This window comes from Chiloscyllium plagiosum, chromosome 17 (assembly GCF_004010195.1).
Source record: "Chiloscyllium plagiosum isolate BGI_BamShark_2017 chromosome 17, ASM401019v2, whole genome shotgun sequence".
Classification (NCBI taxonomy): Eukaryota; Metazoa; Chordata; class Chondrichthyes; order Orectolobiformes; family Hemiscylliidae; genus Chiloscyllium; species Chiloscyllium plagiosum.
This window is the reverse complement of record NC_057726.1, coordinates 42,941,862-42,955,494: the sequence shown is the minus strand read 5'-3', so window position 1 is coordinate 42,955,494 and position 13,633 is coordinate 42,941,862. Positions and strand designations below refer to the sequence as shown.

The 13,633-nt window shown below is 43.1% G+C and overlaps 1 protein-coding gene across 8 annotated transcripts in view; it reads right to left on the bottom strand.

The window, feature by feature from the left end:
* The window catches only part of nod2 (nucleotide-binding oligomerization domain containing 2), a 72,544-nt gene that overhangs the window by 35,672 nt on the left and 23,239 nt on the right, over positions 1-13,633 (bottom strand). For all 8 annotated transcript variants that reach the window (XR_006314121.1, XR_006314123.1, XR_006314122.1 and 5 more), the window contains exons 2-3: positions 10,754-11,287; positions 9,053-9,155 (exon numbers count right to left, since the gene is read on the bottom strand). Coding sequence is in view for 5 of the 8 variants with exons in the window: in XM_043706961.1 (XP_043562896.1) it covers positions 9,053-9,155; positions 10,754-11,242 (592 nt within the window). In the remaining 3 variants the exon portion in view is untranslated. The remainder of the gene's footprint in view (positions 1-9,052; positions 9,156-10,753; positions 11,288-13,633) is intronic.

Sequence of the window (13,633 nt, the reverse complement as noted above, 5' to 3'; positions counted from 1 at the left end):
GTTATTATTATATCGTTACATGATATTACATTATTATATTGGCCCAAATCCTCCATTCTCTAGATTGTCAGAGACCAGACAGCATTCCCAATACACTGACTATGGGAATTGCCCGGAACATTTGAGCTTCTGTTGGGTAGCTTCCCAGTTTCCTGGGACCCTGTGAAAATGTCTCTGACTCTGAAGTTGGAGAGCTCAAACTTATTTACCTAAAGAGTTACGTAGGAACTGTTAAAGACAAACTCCTGGGTCCCAAGCAAATGACATCCTTTCCACCCTGCGACACTCGTAATCCCTCCAACACTCCCCACAACCCTACCTGACTAGACCCTACACCCCTGACTCAACCCCATCAAACCCCCCACCATACCTCATGACTTAATCCACCTATTTAGCTGCCAGAGTCAAAAAGTGTGGTGCTGGAAAAGCACAGCACATCAGGCAGCATCCGAGGAGCAGGAAAGTTGACGTTTCAGACATAAGCTCTTCATCAGGAATAGGGAGGAGGAGTGCCACGGGAGCTCAGAGATAAAAAGGAGGGGGGTGGGGCTGGGAGAGTAGCTAGGAAGGTGATAGGTGGATGCAGATGGGGGTGATGATGATAGGGTGGAGCAGAGAGGTGGAAAAGAAGATGGGCAGGTGGGACAGTTCAAGAACGTGGTGCCAAGTTGGATCTGGAATAATGTGGGAGTAGGGGAGATGAGGAAACTGGTGAAATCGATGTTGGTGCTGTATGGTTGGAAGGTCCCAAGGTGGAAGATGAGGTGTTCTTTCTCCAGGCGTTGGGTGGCTAGGATATGGCAGTGGAAGCGGCCCACGACTTGCATGTCCTTAGCAGAGTGGGAGAGGATGTTGAAGTGGTTGACCACAGGGTGGTGGGGTTGCTTGGTGCGTATCCCAGAGATGTTTTCTGAATCGCTCTGCAAGTAGGCGGCCTGTCTCCCCAATATAGAGGAGGCCACACCGGCTGCAGCGGATGCAGTAGATGATGTGGGTGGAGGTGCAGGTGAATCTGTGGCGGATATGGAAGTTTCCCTTGGGGCCTTGGAGAGAAGTGAGGGGGGAGGTGTGGGCGCAAGTGTTGCACCTCCTGCGGTTGCAAGGGAAGGTGCCGGGAGTGGTGGTTGGGTCGGTGGGGGGTGTGGAGCTGACAGGGGAGTCGCGGAGGGAGTGGTCTCTACGGAAAGCTGGTAGGGGAGGGGAGGGAAATATATCCTTGGTGCTGGGGTCTGTTTGGGGGTGGCGGAAGTGACGGCGGATGATGCGCTGTACATGGAGATTTCTGTTTGGAGGTGGCGGAAGTGACGGCGGGTGATGCGCTGTACATGGAGATTGGTGGGGTGGTAGGTGTGGACCAGTGGGGTTCTGTCCTGGTGGGGTTTGGAGGGGCGGGGCTCAAGGGCGGAGGAGCGGGAAGTGGAAGAGATGCGGTGGAGGGCATCGTCGACCACGTCTGGGGGATTGCGGTCCTTGAAGAAGGAGGCCATCTGGGTTGTACGGTTTTGGAACTGGTCCTCCTGGGAGCAGATGTGGCGGAGACGAAGGAATTGGGAATATGGGATGGCGTTTTTACAGGGGGCAGGGTGGAAGGAGGCGTAGTCTAGGTAGCTGTGGGAGTTAGTCGGTTTATAGTAAATATCCATGTCGATTCGGTCACCTGAGATAGAAATGGAAAGGTCTAGGAAGGGGAGGGAGGAGTCTGAGATGGTCCAGGTGACTTTGAGGTCGGGGTGGAAGGTGTTGGTAAAGTGAATGAACTGTTCAACCTCCTCGTTGTTGCAATTATGCCACCTTTTATGCTTATCACAAGTGGTCTGGTAAGATTCTTGCTAGGCAGTGACAAGTTGCCAATGGACAGTCATTATTACTAGTTAACAGCCCAACTCATCTCATCAATATTCAATGTCTCATATTAGCAAGCCTACCTTGAGCTGGAAGTCCAGAAAGCTCAACCAGGAAACTAGAGAGGGCATCATGCAGATTAAGCTCACCGCTTGCTCCAAATTACTTAAATGTTGGAAACCAGGCACAAACATCTGAGGATATGATCCTTGGATAACAGCCACACACACACCCCACATCCACAGATACCGGCATCAACATGTACTGGCCTCTAAGAGTCCCCATGCACATCCCTGATCCAGTTAGAGGGTGTTTCTGCATTTCAATACTGTATGCTGGGCTCCACTGGCACTCTGATTGTAATGCTGCAGCAAGGATATGGTGTGCTCAGAGACACACACCCAGCTGAGGGACTGGACTAGGCTGCATCTTTAGGATTTTCACATACTTTCTTAACACTACCTCACTCCTGAGTCTATCTGGATGCTCACAATATTCCTGAGTATGTACAGAGGTAGCCCAACCCTTCATCTTTACCTGGCCTGCCACCCTCCAGTCACAAAGTTGAAGTTGATGATACTCATGCACTCATCCAGATACCCTGTCTTGACACAAGTGTCACGTTGGGGTCACCCTGCCAAACCTCCAGAGCTAACAGCATCTGCGTCAGTGCAGACTCCCTCCTCCAAACTGCACGACAAGATGTGCACATAGGTGTAGAAAGCGGGAGAGAAATAAGAAAACATTGTGAGGCACTTTGTTGACATAGTCATACAGCACAGAAACGGTCCCTTCAGTCCAATTATTCAATTGTTGTAAACCAACGTTGTTGACATTAACTTTCATACATCTGCTTTTGAGGCTCTTTCTCTAGTTGCTCAACACAATTGTCAGACCATCAGCCACAGTTCATGACCAAACAAGAGACTTCATGGAGAGGTTTGTGGTGAGAGCTGACCACATAAGCTATAAGCAGGGAACAATACACAGATGTGGATTTGAGTGCTTCTGGAACTTTTAGTTATCCTGGAAGACGATACCTAATGTTTCGACCCTCTGTGTATAAATGTGCAGCTGCCAAACAGTTGTTCTGCAATCGCTCTGCAAGGAGGTGCATCTACTGGGAGGGCCAATACTGTAGAATGAGCAGGGAGTATGCAGCCTACAGGCACTTGTGCTAGACCCTTCAGTAGCTGGTGACCTGTGTTGTTCCCCATTAAAAGTCTTAAGAACATTATGTGCTGCAGAACCTTGCCTCACATGTTGAGTCACTCACCCTGCCCACTCTGAGAGTGGTTGTAGTCATTTTCTTTTTTTTTGTACATAAGAAAATGTATTATTTCCAGCATAATGGAAGGTGACCGCGTGTGCTCTTCTGCCAAAGGCTTCTAGCCTTTGCCTGCACATACAGCTTTAGAGATCATCATGCAAAATTAAAGCACACGGCATTGCGGGCAATGTGCTGACATGAAAAGAAAACTGGTTGGCAAACAGGAACCAAAGCGTAGGAGTAAACAGATCTTTTTTTGAGTGGCAGTCAATGACTAAAGGGGTAATGCAGGGATCAGAGTTTGGACTCCAGCTATTCACAATATGCGTTCATTATTTACATGAAGGATCTAAATATAATATCTCCAAGTTCGCAGACAACACTAGGTGGGAGGTGAACTGTCAGGAGGATACAGAGATGCTGCAGTGTAATTTCAACAAGCTGAGCGAATGAGCAAATGTGTGGAAGACGAACTATAATGTGGATAAGTGTGAAGTCATCCATTTTGGTAATGAAAGCAGGAAGGCAGATTATTGTAAGTGGTGGTGGATTGAGAAAGAGGGAGGGGAAACATGATGTGGGTGTCATTATAAACCAGTTGCTGAAAATAAGCATGCAAGTGGTGAAGAAGTTAAAATGGTATGTTGGCCTTCATAGTGACAGCATTCAAGTACAGCAGAAGGGATATCTCGCTGCTATTGTACAAGGCTTTGGTGAGACCACTCCTGGGGTACTGTGTGCAGTTTTGTTTGAATGGATATTCTGGCCATGGAGGGAGTGCACGAAAGTTTACCAGACTCATTATTGGGATGGCAGGACTGACATATAAAGAGAGACTGGATCAGTTGGGAGTACATTCACGAGAGTTTAGAAGAATGAAAAGGGATCTCACAGATTTCTAAAATTCTATAAATTATTTCATGACTGTATAGGGTGAATGCAGGAAGGATGTTCCAGATTGCCTAGGGAGTTCAGCCCAGGTTCAAAGTCTAAAGATATAGGTTAGGCAATTTAGGACTGAGATGAGGAGAAATTTTTTCATAGAAACATAGAAATTAGGAAAATGAGTAAGCCATTCTACCCCTCAAACCTGTTCTGCCATTCAATATGATCAAGTTCAATACCCTAATCCCTCCCTCCACCCACATCCCTTGATCCCTTTAGCCACAAAAGCTATATCTACTCCCATCTTAAAAACAAAATGTTTTCACCTCAAAATGTTTAGCTTCCTCTCGTAATGGATTCCATAGGCTCGCCACTCTCTGGGTGAAGAAATTTCTCCTTATCTCACTCCTAAAAGGTTTACTCCTTAAATCTTAAACTCTGACCACTGCTTCTGGGCTACCCCACCATCAGGACATCTTCCTGCATCTAATCCATTTAGTCCTGTTAGAATTGGATAGGTTTCTATGAGATCACCACTCATTCTTCTAAACTCCTAACTGACTCAATTTCTCCTCATATGTCAGTCCTACCATTCTAGGAATCAATTTGGTAAATGTTCATTACACCTCCTCTGTAGCAAGAAAACCTTCCTCAGATATGGAGATCAAAACTGTACACAATATTCCAGGTGTAATCTCAACAATGCCCTGTATAAATGTAGCAAGACATTCTTGTTCCTGGGCTCAATTCCGCTTGTTATGAAGGCCAGCAAGCAGTTTGCCTTCTTTACTGCCTGCTGCACCTACACATTTACTTTCAGCAACTGCTGCACAAAGACACCCAGGTTTTGTTGAATATTCCTCTCTCACAATTTACAGCCATTCAAGTAATAATATGCTTTCCTATTTGTGCTACCCAGATGGATAACCTCACATTTACTCACATTAGGCTGCATCTGCTATGCACTTGCCCACTCACTCAGACTATCCAATTCACACTGCAACATTGCTGCACTCTCGCTCACCTGTCCACCCAGATTTCTGCAAACTTTGAGATATTACATTTAGTTCCCTCATCTAAACAATGAACATATATTGTGAATAGCGGGGTACTAGCATTGATCCCTGAGGTACCCCATTATTCAATGCCTGCCATTCAGAAAAAGACCCATTTATTCCTACAATTTGTTTTCTGTCTGCTATCCATCTCAACATATTATGCCAGATCCCAGGTACTTTAAATTAACCTGTGGAATTGTCTACCACAGAAAGTAGTTGAAGCACTGAATAATTTCAACAGGGAGTTAAATATCGTTCTTAGGGCTAAAGGAAACAAAGGATGTGGGGAGGAAGTATGATCAAGATATTAAGTTGTATGGTCAGCCATGAACATGCTGAATGATGAGCACTTTCAAAGGGCCAAACATCCTACTCTTGCTCCTACTTTCTATGTTTCTATGTGAGCCCACAAACATCCACATCCCCTTCCCAGTGGCTCATCCTGTCAATCCCACAGGTTTCATACTTCCACAAGTCGCCACCCAACTTGACTACATTCACCTACACCCACCCACCCTTCCCACTCTGCCATCTGGAGGTGACCATGTTAGTGTGGTGACTAACATCCCCCACAATTTGAAGTCAGGCTTCTACTGACTGTTGGACGAAAGTGAGAACTGCAGATGCTGGAGATTAGAGTCAAGAATGTAGTGTTGGAAAAGTGCATCAGGTGAGGCAGCATCCGAGGAGCAGGAAAATTGATGTTTCGGGCAAAAGCCCTTCATCAGGAAAGCTCCCCATTCCTGATGAAGAGTTTTTGCCCGAAAAGTCGATTTTCCTTCGACTGACTGTTGTTGACCCCTCCTTCCTCTTTGCACCCTTCACAGCCATGCTTTACAGCATCATCCCTTTGAAATCCTTTAGCAGCCAACTTGATGGCCGTTGGACAAGATGGTAAAGCAGGGCTCAAGTCTCAGATGTGAGCTCACACGCACACACCTTCTTATCATATTTAGCTCTGACAGAATGGGATGATACTGATATGTGTAGAAATTAGGACAGGCTCATAGCTAAGCACAGTAACAATGTGGCATCTCTCAAACTGCTGGTCATAGAGTCTTAGACACATACAGCACAGAAACAGGACCTTCAGCCCAACTCATCCATGTGGACCACACTTCCTAAACTGAACTAGTCCCATTTGCCTGCATTTGGCACATATACCTCTAAACCTTTCCTACCCACGTACCTGCCCAAATTTCTTTTAACTGTTATAATTGTTATATCTGCCTGTACCACTTCCTCTGGCCGTTCACTGTGTGAAAAAGTTGCCACTCAAGTCCCTTTTAAATCTTTCCCCTCTCACTTTAAACCCACGCCCTTTTTGTTTGGATTTCCCTATCCTGGGGAAAAGATCTTGAAATTCATCTTATCTATGCCCCTCATGATTTTATATGGGTGGAATGGTGTATCAGGGTTAGCATTGCTACTTATAGTGCCAGGGATCCGGGTGCAATTCCAGCCTGGGATGACTATCAGTTTAGAATGTGCATGTTCTCCCCGGGTCTGCGTGGGTTTCCGTTGGGTGCTCTGGTTTCCTCCCAAAGTCGAAAGATGTGCAGGTAAGGTCTCTTGGCCACACTAAATTATCCATAGTAATCAGGATGTGCAGGCCAGGCGGATTAGCCATAGTAAGATGCAGTATTACAGGGATAGGGCAAGGAGCTTGGTCTAGGTGAGATGCTCTTTGAAGGATCAGTGCAAACATGATGAACTAAATGCCTTCTTACCACACTGTGGTGTTCTGTGATTCTATAAGGTCATCCCTCAGTCTCCTATGGTCCAGGGAAAAAAGTCCCAGCCTATCCAACTCTGCTTATAACTCAAACCTTCCAGTCATGGCAACATCCTTGTAAATATTTTCTGCACGCTTTCCAGTTTAATAACATCCTTCCAATAGCAGGGCAACCAGAATTGTAAATTGTACTCCAAATATGGCTTCACCAATATCTTGTACAGCTGTAACATGACATCCAAATGGCTCTACTCAATTCTCTGACCAATGAAGGCAAGCGTATCAAAGTCCTTTTTCACCACTGTGTACCTGTGTCACCACTTTTAAAGAACAGGTGCCTGAACCGCTAGATCTCTCTGTTCCACAACACTCCCCAAGGCCCTACAACTAACTATGTAAGTCCTTCCCTGGTTTGTCTTACTAAAATGCAACACGTCACATTCATCTGAATTAAACTGGCCCAGCAGATCAAAATCCTGTTGTACTTCAAGATAACATTCTCCACTGTCCATTATGCCACCAGTTTTGGTGTCGTCCACAAACTTAGTAACCATGCCTTTCATATTTGAGAGTGTAGTGCCGGAAAAGCACAGCAAGTCAGGCAGCATCGGAGTAGCAGGAGAATTGACATTTTGGGCATAAGCCCTTCATCATTCCTGAATAAGGCATTCCTGATGAAGGGCTTATGCCCGAAATGTCAATTCTCCTGCTCCTCGAATGCTGCCTGACCTGCTGTGCTTTTCCAGCACTACACTCTCAACTCTGATCTCCAGCACCTGCAGTCCTCACTTTCTCCTCTGCCTTTCATATTCTCATCCAGATCATTCATGTAAATGTCAATGCTAGTGTTTAACATCACAAAAAAATGCCTAAAAATAGTTTTATTTACAGTAATTAAATTGGAGAGCTTGATGTTAATTCCAAGTGTTTCATAAATACATGTTGAAACAAATTATGATATTGAGCCATACAAGAAAATATAGGACTGGATTTCCATCCTTGAGGTGGTAGCAGAAATTAGAAAACTTCCTGGATTGTTGCACCTACCTCAGGAGAAAATACCTGCAAAGGTACCATTTCTGTTTGGGGTGGGGGGAATTGGTGCCAACAGGGGTATGATCCACTGTTCCCAGAATGAGATCTTGAAGGAGCCAAGGTAGCTGCTAAGTGTGGAGTTTGATCTAGACATTGTAAAAGCAATCTCCAAAGATTGTACTCCATCCCTCAATTCTCATATCTATGTGACTACATCCCCTTTCTACAAACAGCCTGTATACCCTCCATGACCAATGCCCTTCCATCCAGCCCTATATCCTCCCATGTCCTCCATCTTAACCTGTCATACATGCATGCCTATCCATCCATTACATATTCTATGCAGAACCCTACAGTATGAACATCACGTGGGAAAATCCTTTAAAAATGCTTTGAAAATCACCAAAGTCCTATAAAGGTATCAATCAACCTGAACTGTAAAGGGCCAGTGGTCGAAACTATAAGCACGATGCATCTCTTTATCATGTCTAAATAAACACTGAGCAATTGAAAAACAGATGCTGTGAATCAAGCAATGTTTTCCCTTGGGTGTAGCTAATCCAAAAGACTAATGGATGTCTGGGCTCTTAGGTATGCATTTTTGGCTGAGAGCCCAAATATTGGGTGTTGAAAATTGAATGTGCTAGGAAACCTGAACTTGGGCCCTGGGTGGTATTGTTAAAGGCCCATGGAGTTGTGGAAATTCCATGGAAATCAAACTTTTAGTTAAATAGATAGATTCTAAGGAATGTTGTAAAGTAAGAGTGTCACATGGGGATGCTAACAAGCGTTAGAAGAACATTTCATAAGCAAACAGAGATTACGAGAGAAACTCACCAGAGATGTCAACATCTCTGAAGAGAAAAACAGAGTTAACATTTCAAGTCTGATATGACTCTTCTCTCGAAGTTCTGGTGGTAAGAGCAGTCCACCAAGTCGCACACCAGTGGAAAAGCACAATGTAAGAAATGGCTGCTGAGAAGTCAAGAAGGATGAGGGGGGAGAGTTTGCCTTTGACACAGTCATATATTAAAAGACCATTAGCAGAGATACACCAATTAGCAGAGCTATGCATGCAATTGAAGTACACGTTCTCACAATTTTACATTTTCTTATTTGAAGGCAGTGAGGTTTAATGCTATTTAACAGAAATCTTTCCTAGACAGTGTTGAGAAAGCAGCAGTGATGGAAAACTATCAATTTTAAGAAGCTGGAGATATTCCTTACCGAGGATGGGTTTGATAGGTCCAGGTTCAGATTCAATGTAGTCTAACAGGACCTGAGCTGTATCTTCCCCTTTAGCTTTAGTGAGATCCAGCAGCTTTCGAGCCTAACATTGAAAATTTAAACATAGTAAAAAGAGTAATGTGTGAGCTAATGGGAAGTAAAAGGATTAATGTGTGAGCTAATAGGAACTGTGCAGTACATAGACTTTGGATGTCCATTGCCAAATCAATGGCAGAATAAGATTTTTAATGTAAATAAATGATCATTTACATTCAGATAGAACGTGATACAGAAGAATAACTAAATGTTTCATAAGAAACTGCTTTTCAATCATGTTCACCAGTTAAAATTGTACTTAAAAATGTGAAAAATGTAATATTTGTAAAAAGAAGCAACGGATTCTGCATGTTTTTTAAAACTTCACTCATGGGACAAGGGCATTGCTAGCTGAGCCAGTATTTATAGTATTTATAGAGTGTAATATGATAGATGCATGCCTAGAATAATCTAGAGATCAGTACATGGCTATAGACCAAGGGTAGAGGTTGCGAAGAAAACAAAAGGAATTTGTGGCAAACGTGTGGGCAAAAAGCAAGCTTACAAGGAAGCATTTGAACATTGTGAGGAACATAACAATTGTAGTTGCTCAACAGGAAATTGTCAATTGTAGTTACCAATAACAGAACAGAGTAAGGGATGAGGAAATGGATGAGGCATTTGAGAAGTGGAGATGCATACAGATAAATATAATTGGATGAGGTTTCTGAGGCAGTACTGGGTGATCTATGGGAGAGATTTGAGAGCAAGGAGATCAGTTCCATGGGCTAACTGAGAGGTGGGCAGGTTAGAGGTGCAAAGAGTATGTGGGAGACAACTTTGCCATTCCTTCACTTCTCGGCATAAATGGCCTCTTCAATATTTGTGTAATCACTCTTTGTCTAATTGTCTTTTTACTTAAGTGCTTGTAAAGGTAGCTTCAATTTCATTTTAAGTTGACCACTTGCCTTTTTAGTAATAAATTAATGAATGATAGTTGTAGCACAAAAGGAACCTTTTCAGCTTGTTGGGCCCAACATATTCCACATTGGGAAAGTTAATGATCTTGCATTTTTTAAAAATATATTTCCTGAGATATATGGAGACAATGGACATAAGAGATGCCAGAAATTGTGAAGCACTATAAATAGACATTTCAGATATTTGGGACATGTAGATAACATTGACAGGCATAGGTCTAAATAAAAAAAGTTGAATGATTAGCAGTTACTGAATGAAACAGTTGAGTGCATGGACTGATCTAAGAATTAGCAGGCTTTTTAGTTTTGGATTTTTGGGGTGTATGGTGAAGGGAACAGAAATAAAGGGAAAGAAACCCTATGATGGAGGTCATCGATCTTGAGGATAGGGTCAAAGGTTTGAGAAGGTGTAAGCTCAACGGGTGGCAGAAAAGGGAACAGCAAACATATAATATCTATATAGAACTATATGATGCCCATTTTGTAAACACTGCACTATCATTAAGTTAATCAGCTCACATATAGCATAAACCAAGTACACATTAAGCAGCTACATGATATGAATGTTTTGCCAGCTGAGGGATAAATGAATTACAAGTGGGCAAGATGTAAAATCACATTTCATAACTTCACTTAAATTTTCCTCTATGATTCATTATTTCACACACACACAGTGTTTGGGTACCTGCTGGGAAGGTGTATATATTGGCAATTGAACCTCATCACATTCATATTTTGAAAAATGACCATAGCTGTGCAGAATTTCTAACACAGCTGCAATGTGTCCATGCAGTTTCCGCACAATGTTGGGTCTGTGCTGTTGAAGACTTTGAGAAGGTAATGTTGCCAGTGATGCTGAAGGTTCGGGAGACTTTTCTGGAGGCTTATAGCTGCTCAAAATTAAATCAGCCAGCTGCGAGGTGTGAATGGTATCTTCCAATGCCAGAAGAAAAAGTTCACAGGCTCTAGTCCCTTTCAGTGTAACAACATCAAGGAGATTACGACTGGAATGAGACAGAACCTCTGGTGATTTCACATGTTCATATTCTTCCCAACTCAGAAGGTCCCATGCTAGTAAATGATCAAGAATGCTCTCAAAGATTTCCACTGAACCTCTTCCAAGAATCATGATGAGTTTATGTCTTTGTGCCTTAAGCAGTTGATCAGCATTCATTCCACTGGGTGCCCTTTCAACAGGGTTATTTTAATACAGATAGACCTAGTAAAATAAAGAAACAGGTGGATAATAGATTATTACTTACTGCTTCTAAGTGAAATATTCAAAATAAATACTGCTATAGTATCAAAGGTTGAACAATCAAGATATAGAGTCAGTTTGGATGGAGATAAGAAATAGCAATAGATTGAAATCAATGGTTCAAGGAACTTACATACTGTCACAAAGCTACTCTTTTTTTTCTCTAAAAGCTGTTCCTTAGCTCAAGGAGACTCAGTCCTTGATTCTTTTCAGAGGGGTCATAAACCAGCCGGGCTCGGATCAAGGGTTCCTGATGAAGGGCTTTTGCCTGAAATGTCGATTTTCCTGCTCCTCGGATGCTGCCCGACCTGCTGTGCTTTCCCAGCACCACTCTAATCTAGACTCTGATCTCCAGCATCTGCAGTCCTCACTTTTGCCCAGGCTCCAGTCAGTCTGGTTTGGTACAGAGATGACAAGGATTTTAAGAGGCCTTTTCTTTATATGTGAACAGACAAGACTTCAGACCAAAGTGGTCATGTTTTAAAAGTAACTTGTAGAAAGGGGGGGTGGTTAGCTCTCTAGCTGAGCTGAGCAGTTTAGTTTAGTCTTGAATTGGTTGGAAGTTCAACAGGGAGCTGTGTGGAAACTCTCTCTCTCTTTTTCTGCCCTTTTACTTCAACCTGTAAGCATGTGTTCCATTTATACTGGCTTTTAAAGGGAGTTTGCTTATTGGGACTGTTGTGTATATTCGAAACAGCATAATTAAATCTAGTTGGATAGGTTGAGTTCTGTTGGGGTTCTTTATTCTGTTCTTTGTGCTTGTGTAATTTTGTGAATAAAGTTTTGTCTGTTTTAAAATCTAGTAGTCAACCAAACTAACTTAATCTGGGTAATTTTCGCTGTACACTTACCAAAACAAATTGCAATGTTATGGTCTGAGTTGCCTGCTTAAGAACGTTTTGAGTGGTCTGGCTTAGTCCATAACAGACTTGGGGCTCTTTGCGGGATTTTAAACAGTGATTGGTAGGTGCTAGTGTCTTTACTTCGGATGTTGGTTCAGTTGGGTAGACAAAGCCTGGGATAGGAATGGCCCTTTCAGTCGCCAAAAGTTTTCTGGATGCAGTGACTTTGGAAGTTTTGCAAAAAGTGAATAAGACCAAGTTGTAAGAATTAGCAGAGAAGCTGGAATTGGAACTGCCTGCTTCTGTGAGGAAAGGAGATATTACAGCAGTAGCTCAGCATTTCAACTTGCTGGAGAAACCATCAGAATCTATAGAAATGACACAAATTCAATTGCAAATGAAGCAGCTTGAGTTAGAGGTGAGAGATAAGGTTACCCAACTATGTGGTGTATATTGATGACCTGGTGATTTTTAGTCACTCGTAGAAGGAACATTGACAGCATTTATCGGACTTGTTCGATCAACTTCGGAAGGCACGCTTGGTGGTAAACCTAACTAAAAGTGAATTTGCCAAAGCCCAAGTCACCTTCCTGGGCCATGTTATTGGACATGAACAAATGGCCCCATGGGATCAAAAGCGAATGAAATCGGGGAATTTCTCACAACGTGGACGAAGAAAAGCCGTACTACTGTTCCTAGGATTGAGTGGATTTTACCGAAAGTTTGTGCCGAACTTTAGCAGTGTGGCTGCTTCACTCACTGAATTGTTAAAAAGGACAAGAAGTTTCAGTGGACAGCGGCCTGTCAAAAGCCATTTTGACAGCCTAAAAACTGTGTTAACCACTGCTCCAGTATTAGCCACACTGGATTACATGAAGCCTTTCAAGGTGGCTACCGATGCCAGTGATGTGGGTGTTAGTACAGTGCTCCTCCAGGAGGACAAAGTGATAGAAAGACCCATCAGGTATTTTTCCAGGAAGTTGAACGTTCAGCAACAGAAATATTCAACAGTGGAGAAAGAGACTTTAAGCTTGGTATTGGCATTACAACATTTCAGTGTTTATATTACCAGCAATGCATCTCAGACAATCATACACACTGATCACAACCCATTGACATTTGTGGAAAAATTAAGGACAAAAATGCCACACTGTTTAGATGGAGCTTGTTGTTGCAGCCATTCAATTTGACAATTGTGCAGGTGGCAGGTCACAAAAACATGCTTGCCGATGCATTATCGTGACTCAAATAAGAGAAGGAGGCGTTAGGTGGTGGGTGTACCACGGCCTGAATGTGCATGTAGTTGTGCATATTTGCATGTTTATCGTTAGTGTAGTGAATATGTGTGTTTAGAAAGGTTTTGAAGGGTTAAAAATAACGCCATATTTTGATATTGATGGTTCTTTTTTATGGGGGTGGGGGGGGGGAGGGGGGGGAGAGGTGACACAAAGCTAGTCCTTTTTTT